The sequence below is a fragment of the Stegodyphus dumicola genome, chromosome 9, assembly GCF_044657685.1.
Source record: "Stegodyphus dumicola isolate Sdum_Otavi_A_Nest chromosome 9, ASM4465768v1".
Taxonomy (NCBI): Eukaryota; Metazoa; Arthropoda; class Arachnida; order Araneae; family Eresidae; genus Stegodyphus; species Stegodyphus dumicola.
The window spans coordinates 99469996-99482061 of record NC_140776.1 but is presented as its reverse complement, the minus strand read 5'-3'; the positions used below and the strand labels follow the sequence as shown (position 1 = coordinate 99482061).

The window sequence follows — 12066 nt, the reverse complement described above, 5'->3', positions numbered from 1 at the left end:
AGGCTATCTACACCAAACTGAAATACTTCAGTTCAGTTGTAGTAATGATCTTCATTCTGTAAGAGAATTTGATAAGATTTTTAATGGGCTCCCAAATTTAAAGTATGTAAATGTGAATCAAGTTAGGAGATCACAAAAAAATCTTTTTCAGAGTCTTATTAATCATTGCTTTAATCTGTCTGAAATTGACTTTTCAGGCAAGTTTCAGTTACCTATTGTTTTTGCAGCAATTGAAGAATTTTTGTTTGTTCCTGGTTCAGCTTTAACTGGGATCAATTTGTCTAACACTTACCTAGGAAATGCATAAAAGTGCTTAAAGACTATTGCTGCTTGTTGTCCCAATCTACAACAGCTATCTCTTTTGAACATGCATTGTTGCGTTCATTTTCCTCTGTTTGATTTTCAAGCTCAGTGTTATTCCCTGAAACTTTTAGGTATGGGTTCTATTGTAAAGATGCAAGTTAAAAAAAACATTTCTTTGCCTGGTTTTCCAAAGTTAGAAGTATTTTCACTTATGACCGAAGGTGGATATTTTACAGATGAGCAAATCAGGAAAATTTTATTTAACTCGATAAAACTACAGCATTTGGAACTTCAAGGCTATTTATGTTTAAATGTGGAAACCTTACTCCAAGTACCTGCTAACCTCTTAGAAAATTTTATTTTTACTAAATCAAATATTTGTGCTTCACAATATGTGTACGAATTATGTACCAAATGGCATCATAGTTTGAAGTTTATAGATATTTCCGGTATGAAAGGAGACTTTATTAATGAAGCAATATTAGGCCTTATTCCTCCTGGAAGCAAATCATGTGTACGTGAAATAAATTTGAGTGGCACTCAAGTAACTGCATTTACTGTTAAGAAACTTATTGAATGGTGTGATGACTTAGAAGTGTTACGTTTGAGTTCTTGCCGCAAGCTTCAAAGGGGAATGAAACAAGCGTTTATTGGGAAAACAGAGTTGCAATATCTATTACAAAAAATATACGATGAATATGTGATGAATATGCTCAGTGATGAATCAAATGAATAGAAAAATCAAAGGCTTAACTTAATATACAGGTATTTTTCTGAAGAAAATTTCACATAGTATCAATTCTGAGAAAATTTTATAAACGAAATAGCTTTGATATGGAGCGTCAAGATATATGCTTGTATATATGTTTCCACATGTTCTATGTGTTGAAAATATTGAAAATTAGTTAACCAGAGTGTACATTTAAAAGGTAGGACATAATTATGTACAGTACAGAGTTTTTCATCGCATAAAATTTAAGAGTGTGAAAAAGAAACTCGCTGCAAATGAAATGATATGGTATTAGAGACATCTAATGTAGAATTTTTTTTACTAGTCAATCATGCTGCATTCAATGAAACTGCACTGAAAAATATATCATAAGAACTATTTTAATGAAAATTAATACTGAAATAGGTAATTAAAAGCTAATAGTCTATCATAACATTTCAAGTATTCAGTGTTCATCATATGTAAGAATTCATGTTCATCATATGTATAAATTTCATGTTCATTATATGTAAAAAAATTTAACAATTAACTACATTTCATTTTAAACAAAGTTTTTTTAAAAATTTAAAGTGCATTATTTTGAGATGTGAAGTTCTTTCACTTGTATGCAGTCCTAACAAAGTATGAAAGAAGAGCTTCTAAGCATAAAATATCAAATTTTTGATCTCAGTAATGGGAAAATTATCAGAAATTTTGTATACTAGTTTTTATGGTTATGTTCATAATGAAACAGTGATAAGTATTTTGGATTTTTTTCCCAATTTTCATTGTATTATGTGACTTGCAAACTGATTGCTTGCTCAAAGTATATTAATGTTTTTAAAATTCAGAATAGAATATCATCTGAATGTTTAATAATTTGTTTTTTATATTCAAATCATTTTTAATCAAAAATAAATGAGAATTTAAACAACTTATTATTAATTATATGATGTTAAATTTCTGAAGTCATTCTTCTCATTGTAAATTTCATAAAGATAAAAGTGTACAATTTCTATTGTAAAAAGCTATAAAACATAGTCTTCAAAAGATTAAAACCTTTTGAAAAATTAAGAAGTTATAGTGCTGTTTATCATATCTTCACGTTTCAGTTTTGTACCTTTCATATCTTCAGGTTTCACTTTTGTACCTTTCTACTTTTATTAAAATGCTTTTCATACTAATATGAAGTCAGTTTTTCTTCATTGAATGTAAATTTTTTTCATTCTTCATTTTTTTTTTTTTTTTTTGCCTCCTTTTTTTTAAAAAAAATATCTCTGATTATGGCATTCAGTTAACTTAAGCAACAATATTTTTTTTATTATGGGAAAATTTAACTGACATTCATGAGATACATCATGAAATTCTGCAAGCTTGGTATTTATTTTAATAATTTATCGGTATTATTATTAGTATTTTTATTAATAATTGATTACTTACTGGATTTGCAGAAGAAAGGTATTCCTACTAATTTATAATTTCTTATGGAGGTGTCACAACTGCCAAGGATTCAGGTTAGTATTTCCAGAGAAAGTATTTTTTAACCTATATAGCAATAAATAGGATTACGCTTAATTTATTTTACTATTCCATGTTTTTGTAATGTAATGAAAAATTTTAAATTCTGGAAATAAATTTATTTATTTATTATGCTAATAGGTTATTTATGTATATTAAAGCAAATTTTCCCATAATAACAAAATTGTTGATGCTTAAGTTAACTGAATGCCATAATCAGAGATATTTTTTTAAAAAAGAAGGCAAAAAATAGAGTCAAGATTTTGATTAAAGTGGATAGCAACTAGATACGTTTTCTATATCTCTATCCATATTTTACCTGTACACTTATCCCTTATCATTAAGAAGCATATTCTTAAATTGAGAATTAAGAAGTAATTATTCTACATCAAAACTGTTTGCTAGTTTTGCAAATCAGCAAAGGGTTACATTATGTAAATTTGGAAAATTACTTTTTCTAGTATTCTCAGAGTTTTGTAAAACCGAAGGGTTATTAATTAAAGCTCAAAGTACCAGTTTGGATTTTAGAATAGGATTATTTTGCAATTATTTTTTCATATAAATTCTAGTGGAAGGCAGTATGCTGATTATTTAAATATGAGAAAAAGGGAAGCAGTTATTAAAATAAAAGTTTATATATTATAAGAAAAATTTTAAATTCTGGAAATAAATTTATTTATTATTATGCTAATAGGTTATTTATGTATATTAAAGCAAATGGGGTGCCTTTGTGGAGGACTGTCTAACTCAAATTCATGTTTATTGGGGAAAACCAACTATGCAGCCAAGCCAATCGCCTGGTTTTGAACCTGGGGCAAATTATCAGTTGTCAGCAATGTTAACTACTCTGTCATTGGTAGCCTAATAACTGATATTGATGTTTTGATACAGCACTTTCCCACCAATCATGAAAGCTGGCAGAGATCTGACCAAACAACTGTGAACCATTCTGGCAAAAGATTCTTTTCAGTTATTTTTTGTTAGATAATCATTAGATGGAAATTATTAATATAGCATTAAAAATAAATATGAGCTCAACCTTTGTTTGCCCATTTTCAAATAAAATCTCTATTATGTATAATTATGCATTTTTTTAATACAAAATTTTCAATATTCCACTGCATGCTGTTTCAGAGAAGGCAAATTGCAAATTTTAAATCATTTTTTCAAAATGTAAGGGAAAATGAGAAATAGGGAACATATCTTCTTTCATAAAATTTAAGCTGCCCTGTCAAACATAAAGCGGGGCTACATATTCCTTAGTATTGTAAGTGCAATGCCAAATTATGCCATTTGCAGTTAAGACGAAGATGTTATGAGTGCATTTTTTCATGGTGTTTGTCTATTATTGAAGCTGAATCAAACTATTTGTTGATAGATTTTCCTTTGTCAAAAATTACACAAGTAGTATCTTTTTTTTTTTTTTTCGTATGACATGGCACAAATCTCTTAATCAGTAGGATTTTAAATACCGAAAATTAAACAATATATGTATATATGTAAGATAAAAAATATGAAAGCAAACTTCTAAATTTAATTCACTATAACCTCTTTTATTTTCTATTTCATTTAGAAACTTCATCTATCTGTCCTACTAATAGCGCTCAAGTCTAAACTGCGTCATTCAAATTAATCATGCGATCTTACATAACCTTTAATGCAGATGTCTCTTGACCAATCACCAAATTGCAAACCAAAACTTTTCTCTTTGCGTGTTTCCACCTTGCATAACTACGCACTTCATCTTTGCTCTGTACTGTGCTAAGATGTAATTTCGCTGGCTTGCTTTCTATCTCAACAATATCAAAAATGTAAATCTTCTGTGGAAAGGCACAACTAGAGTGCCAAGTGATTGCGGCCGCAAATATCAATTGCAAATAAAAATGGAATTAAAACTGCCTCGATTGCCAAGTTCTTTAGATATTATCAAGTTAACATTATTAGCGTACTACGCAATCAAAATTTTTCTTCAATATGGATCTAAGCACACATCAACACTGCTCCGGCTTTTCCTTGTGCTTTTAATATCACATATATATTTAGTCATTAGTATATATAGAATGTTGTAATTTTCTGTATCTGATCAAGTGTTTCCATAAAATTCTTCACCTTGTTAAATTATACTCTTGGTTACAGGGCTGGTGCCAGAAGTGGGGCAACAGGTGCCTCTGCACTGAGCGACAGAATTTAGATGCAGCAAAATTTTTAGAATTTAGAGAAGCACTGAGCTGTAAAATTTAGGGATGGCAATATTTTTATGGTTTAGTAGAGGCACTGGGCAGCAGAATTTATAGCGACAGAGATTTAGAATTTAAGAATGCAGTTGAGAGCAGAATTTATAACCCACAGAGATTGCACCAGGCAGAAAATGCTTAGTGCTAAACCCTGCCTGGCTATTAGGGGTATGGAAAAGTTAGGTTAGGTAATTTGGATAAGACAAAGCACAAAAGGGACATTTGCCTTCTTTGAGGTATTTCTAAGGAAAACTGGGTCATATTCATGTTATACTCAAAGAAAATCATCCATGCAGTCAGCTTGCTTGTCTGGCTTAAACTACTAACATCAGCCACTGGTAGGGCAAATGGGCACAAAAAGAAAAAATCAAAATGTTAAGGTTATCAGCAATGTTGAAAGATGATGTTCACCAAATGGATTTTGCTAGGGAAAAAATTCTGACTTTTTTGCATGTGCTTTAGTTTACAATGTCATATTCTCTTATAAACATGTAACTTTAATGTTATTTGTAACTTTTCCATTTTTAATGATGTTGAATTCTTTCATTATTTACAGTGTGTTTTTTCGGTTTTGCTTACTGATTTCATTTACGTAATGAACTGATCTTCTGATCAAACTAGTTGAAGATAATAGTAAATTGTTCAAAATATTTTTCTCTTGATTATAATATGGGTATTTCCGCTTTAATGTGTTTTTTTTTTTTTAACTGACTCCAGGCTAACAGGACTTTTTAACACCTGATTAAGGGTAATACTAGCAATGATATCAAATCATCACCAGTGTTACACCTAATTGGAAGTTGATTATGAAATATATCAAAATTCCATTTATTACTTGATATATCTCTCACACTAATTTCATGTATAAGATTTCTGTTGCCTTTTTCTAATTGCAGCATTTCTTGTTGCATTTGCAAACACTTTTATTGTTATTATACAGTTGAATTAGGGCTTACCAGCAGCCTAGTTGATAACACTGCAAACTACTATTAATTTCAGTTCTAGAACTGATAGTCAAGTTCAAATCACTATGAATAGGCTAACTACATGGGAATTTTCATGGCTTTTCTCATGTGTAGAGTACATGCGATACAGTTTCCCGTAAAAGTCTTTCATGAAGACACCCTTTCCCATAAGCATATAGCTTAATGTTCTTAGCCATAATCTAATGAACCTAACCATGTTAGGAGGTAAAATGCCTTTTTTGAAAGCACTACTACTATGTTCTTGCCATTCTTTGGTGTTTTGCATTTGAAAGGATTATCAGTATGCGCTTCCTTTGTTGAAAGAATCGGCTGTCTGCGCGAGGTATTAGTTTCTCTTTGCGCGTGTTTTTCTTTCAGTGGCATCTGTAACATATATGTACCGAAGCAGGGCCGGATAAAGGGCGAGGGCCCCGCGTTACCATCAAAATGAACACACACACACACAAAACAAAACAAAAAAAAAAAAAAAAAAAAAAAAGGAAATTTAAAGCAAATTGCTTTTGACGATAATGGATAAATTATGAATTATTCAAATAATTAAAAATATATTTATTTTAAGTTCACATTGCTGGATGAGATTTATTAATGTTTATTATTATATAATATATACTTTATAATATAGAAAACTGATACCTGTAAAAGTTCATGTCAAATGTATGTAAAGGACTTATTGTGAAGCCGCTTTGCAATAAGTGGTGGGAATGTCGAATTCAAAGCGTAAAAGCAGTGAGATACTAAACAGGTGAATTTTATGATGCTCTTTTCAAAATATCAGAAATTTCTGAAGATTCACAAATTAAAAGCAAAGCAGAATCTCTGAGAAATACAATGAAAGACTATAAATTCTTAGTATCACTGGTTTTTTTCGTACGACTTACTGTTCCAAGTCAATTATATTAGCAAGAAACTTCAAAGTGAATCTGTAGACGTATCCATTGCACTTTCTTCATTTGGAAAAACTTTTAAAATGGTTAAGCAACTACAAAAATACTGGATTCGAACAAGTTTTAGTTCAGGCAAAAACTCTTGCAGAAGATTTGGAAGTATCAACGGAATTTCGAAATAAAAGGCATCGGAAAAGAAAGAAACATTTCAATTATGAAGGCGATGATGAACCTATTGAAGACCCGGTAAGTGCATACAAGATATCTTTTTCTAATGTTGTTTTATATAAAGCTACAGAAACACTAAAAGATTGTTTTGAACAATTAAAAAATCATAATGAATTATTTGAGTTTCTGGGAAAATTTCAAAATATGGAAAAAGAAGTACTTCAAAAACATGCAGCTGAATTAGAAATTTCTCTAACAGATTCTAAGTTAACAGAAAATGATGTACCAAAGGTGAAAGAAGCTGATATAAACAGAAAATTTTATTTGAAGAAATGGAAGCTTTGAAATCTATTTTTCCTTCAGAATAATTTGAAAATCCGTTTAAAATGTTCAAATTTTTATCGGATAATGATAGAGCAACGGCATTTCCAAACTTGTTTATTGCTCTCCGAATATTCTTAACAATTCCAGTAAGCAAAGAATATTCGGAAAGCAAGTTGCTTACTGGAATTGTTAAGAATATTCGGAAAGCAATAAATATATATTTAATATTCTTAACAATTCCAGTAAGCGTCGCTTATAAGCGTTGCTTCTGGAGAGAGATCATATTCCAGGCTAAAATTAATAAAAAACTATCTGAGATCGACAATGAATCAGGATACATTAAATAGTTTAGCAATTATGTCGATCGAAAGTGAAGACGCAAGGAAATTAGATTTTCAAACAATTTTAGAAGGAAACAAAAACTTAGAAATATGTAAATTCATGTATTCATATTCGGTGATGTAAATTTATATTCAATAAATGTTTTTGTATTTTGAACATTTTTATTTTTTAATTTAAGTAGAAGTTTACCAGTCTGATGATCCATGACATTTGAATTTTATTTAAATATTTGATATATAGAGAGGGCCCCGCAAAGAAAATTCCAATCGGGCCCCGCACCTATTTGATCCAGGCCTGTACCGAAGGTATACTGAACTCCAAAAGTTAAGGAACAGCATGTTTTTTTGTGTCTAATTTGAGAATGATGCAATATAGAAACAAGAAATTTACAGGGCATGTTCACTAAACAGCTCTTTAATGAATGTGACATAGAATGTTTCTTAAGTTCACCACAAAACATGAATTACAACAAAAAATTTCACTCTCGGCGTAGCAATCCAGTCTTGGAGAAACGGTGTATCACAGTGATTTTAGGAAAAATGGCGTGGTAACATTACAAAAATGAATTAAGGAATGTGTCCAGCCCTAACTGCAATACATTGGTGGCAGCGACGTTTCATGCTGTCAGTTAAGTTGTCGGTCAGTGAAATGGGAAGCAACGACCAGATACGGAGTCGTTGTTCAAGCTCATCTAACGACCTTGGAGGAGGACTTAAAGTAGCAACCTGTCTCCCAAGATAGTTTCAAAGATGCTCTATCGGATTCAGGTCTGGGGATTGAGCTGGCAATCTATACCGCGACCCTCAAGGTGTTCTTCAGCAATCCGAGCTCCGTGCGGTCGCAGATTGCCGTCCATCTTAAGAAATCCAGGACCAATAGCAGCGGCATATGGGCGGACATATTGATCAAGTATCTCGTTTCGATATTGCGCACCAATCAAAGTTCCTCCATGGAACACATGCAGGTCAGTGTGACCATCGAGAGAGATCTCAGCCCAAACCATTATTTCACCACATCTGTAACTGTATCTTTCCAGAATGTGGGATTGGTTGTATCTGGTGCGTTGTTCCCTCGAGATCAGCTGACGACTTTAATCACTCTCCAACGTGAACCCGGACTCGTCTGTGAAGAGAACAGACGCCCATTGTTGACTGGTCCAGAAGACGTGTTCTCTTGCCCAACATAAACGGGCACCTCTGCGTCAGCGGGTTGGGGGGATACAAAGAACTGGTTGTCTTGCATACAGACTTGTATTCTGTAGGAGTCTACGCAGTGTAGTAGATGAGATTCTTTTTCCTGTTCCACTAAATGATCTGCCATGAGCTGAGGCACAGTAACATTACTCCTTCGGGCCAAAAGAGCTTATAACGGTCTCCCGCAGGTGTTATAATTCTAGGTCGGCCTGGAATATGTCTTCTAGACACAGAATCCTTGAAGTCAAATTGATTCCATAGTCGGTGAATCATACTACGAGAGACATTGAGACGTCTAGCAGCATCAGATTGTGACATTATCCCATCGCCCGCTACCACAATGACTCGGGCAAACGACTTCTACTGGACACTAATAAACTCTTCTGGATATTGTCAACGAAATTCTAAGAACAATTGAAAATTAGCACTCGTGAACAAAAATTACAATTTTTGCATTTTTTTCTCCAATTCTATTATAAGTATTCATTTCTATAAAATAAAAATAGTAGCTATAGTTTTTGCATATGTTTTCTTAAAATTCATTACTATCATGCATATAAACTGTGAATTTAAATTTTACTGATATTTTTGTAATGGTGAGCTTTGAAAAACATGTTGTTCTTTAAGTTTTGGAGGGCAGTGTATATTGTTGTGTGCTTCTGGTTTAATGTATTCTTTGAGGTGAAAAAGGCTAGACAAGAAGATTTATTTCAGTTTCATTAACAATTTTTACAGATAAGGGAGAAAAATCTCAAAGAGAACAAAGAAATTAGCTAGAAACAAAAATACGCTTACAGAGCAAAGACTTTTGCAACAACGACTGGGCCAGCCGGTTAACTGGGGTTTTATTAGGTTTTTGTAGGATTGGAGAGTCTTTTACACCTATTTTGGTACTAGCAATCTTTCAAGAAGATTTTTGCCTCCACAGTATTTTAAATGCCTGCGTGGAGCAAAGAACCGTGCTTTCGTAAATATTCATGCCTTTTCCAAGATTCGAACCCAGACCTAAAGCTATGGCAATCAGCTCTCTTACCACCGTGCCATCAGGGAGACAAAAGTGAGCAAAAATAAAAATCTTCCAGAAATAAATTAAGTAGCTTATCAGAACAGACTAATGACGAGTATTAACTGACGAGTAACTCCAAATACGAGTATTAACTGACTCAGGCTTCAATGCAGCCTTCTACTTATGCCATTGCCCAAGTAGGAGAAGGCGCTACCGAAATATTCTAGAAAAATTAACTGCTATGCTCTCGAAAGTATGTTTTCTAATAACAAAAACGAACAGGAACCCATCTTTAAACTGACATTATCCGATCGCCCGCTACCACAACGAATCGGGCAAACGACTTCTACTGGACACTAATAAACTCTTCTGGATATTGTCAACGAAATTCTAAGAACAACTGAAAATTAGCACTCGTGAACAAAAATTACAATTTTTGCATTTTTTCTCCAATTCTATTATAAGTATTCATTTCTATAAAATAAAAATGGTAGCTATAGTTTTTGCATATGTTTTCTTAAAATTCATTACTATCATGCATATAAACTGTGAATATAAATTTTACTGATATTTTTGTAATGGTGAGCTTTGAAAAACATGTTGTTCTTTAAGTTTTGGAGGGCAGTGTTGTTGTTGTGTGCTTCTGGTTTAATGTATTCTTTGAGGTGAAAAAGGCTAGACAAGAAGATTTATTTCAGTTTCATTAACAATTTTTACAGATAAGGGAGAAAAATCTCAAAGAGAACAAAGAAATTAGCTAGAAACAAAAATACGCTTACAGAGCAAAGACTTTTGCAACAACGACTGGGCCAGCCGGTTAACTGGGGTTTTATTAGGTTTTTGTAGGATCGGAGAGTCTTTTACACCTATTTTGGTACTAGCAATCTTTCAAGAAGATTTTTGCCTCCACAGTATTTTAAATGCCTGCGTGGAGCAAAGAACCGTGCTTTCGTAAATATTCATGCCTTTTCCAAGATTCGAACCCAGACCTAAAGCTATGGCAATCAGCTCTCTTACCACCGTGCCATCAGGGAGACAAAAGTGAGCAAAAATAAAAATCTTCCAGAAATAAATTAAGTAGCTTATCAGAACGGACTAATGACGAGTATTAACTGACGAGTAACTCCAAATACGAGTATTAACTGACTCAGGCTTCAATGCAGCCTTCTACTTATGCCATTGCCCAAGTAGGAGAAGGCGCTACCGAAATATTCTAGAAAAATTAACTGCTATGCTCTCGAAAGTATGTTTTCTAATAACAAAATCGAACAGGAACCCATCTTTAAACTGACATTATCCGATCGCCCGCTACCACAACGAATCGGGCAAACGACTTCTACTGGACACTAATAAACTCTTCTGGATATTGTCAACGAAATTCTAAGAACAACTGAAAATTAGCACTCGTGAACAAAAATTACAATTTTTGCATTTTTTCTCCAATTCTATTATAAGTATTCATTTCTATAAAATAAAAATGGTAGCTATAGTTTTTGCATATGTTTTCTTAAAATTCATTACTATCATGCATATAAACTGTGAATATAAATTTTACTGATATTTTTGTAATGGTGAGCTTTGAAAAACATGTTGTTCTTTAAGTTTTGGAGGGCAGTGTTGTTGTTGTGTGCTTCTGGTTTAATGTATTCTTTGAGGTGAAAAAGGCTAGACAAGAAGATTTATTTCAGTTTCATTAACAATTTTTACAGATAAGGGATAAAAATCTCAAAGAGAACAAAGAAATGAGCTAGAAACAAAAATGCGCTTACAGAGCAAAGACTTTTGCAACAACGACTGGGCCAGCCGGTTAACTGGGGTTTTATTAGGTTTTTGTTGGATTGGAGAGTCTTTTACACCTATTTTGGTACTAGCAATCTTTCAAGAAGATTTTTGCCTCCACAGTATTTTAAATGCCCGCGTGGAGCAAAGAACCGTGCGTTCGTAAATATTCATGACTTTTCCAAGATTCGAACCCAGACCTAAAGCTATGGCAATCAGCTCTCTTACCACCGTGCCATCAGGGAGACAAAAGAGAGCAAAAATAAAAATCATCCAGAAATAAATTAAGTAGCTCATCAGAACGGACTAATGACGAGTATTAACTGACGAGTAACTCCAAATACGAGTATTAACTGACTCAGGCTTCAATGCAGCCTTCTACTTATGCCACTGCCCAAGTAGGAGAAGGCGCTACCGAAATATTCTAGAAAAATTAACTGCTATGCTCTCGAAAGTATGTTTTCTAATAACAGAATCGAACAGGAACCCATCTTTAAACTGTTTTCACGATTTCGCCATCAATCTGCTCAGAATCAAAACATCTGCTCACGTAAATATTCACAGATCGGAAGATTTTACAAAATGCTCTATAAATAAACATTTATTTCAAAACTGCCTTA

At 32.8% G+C, this 12066-nt stretch overlaps 2 protein-coding genes across 3 annotated transcripts in view; one reads left to right on the top strand and one right to left on the bottom strand.

The window, feature by feature from the left end:
- LOC118187728 (metal cation symporter ZIP14-like) overlaps positions 1 to 12066 on the bottom strand; it is a 177234-nt gene that overhangs the window by 101571 nt on the left and 63597 nt on the right. The window lies entirely within an intron of this gene.
- Positions 368 to 1039, top strand: LOC118202049 (F-box/LRR-repeat protein 6-like). The gene has a single exon (XM_035374207.2). It carries the CDS (start codon positions 368 to 370, stop codon positions 1037 to 1039), a length of 672 nt encoding a protein of 223 aa, XP_035230098.2.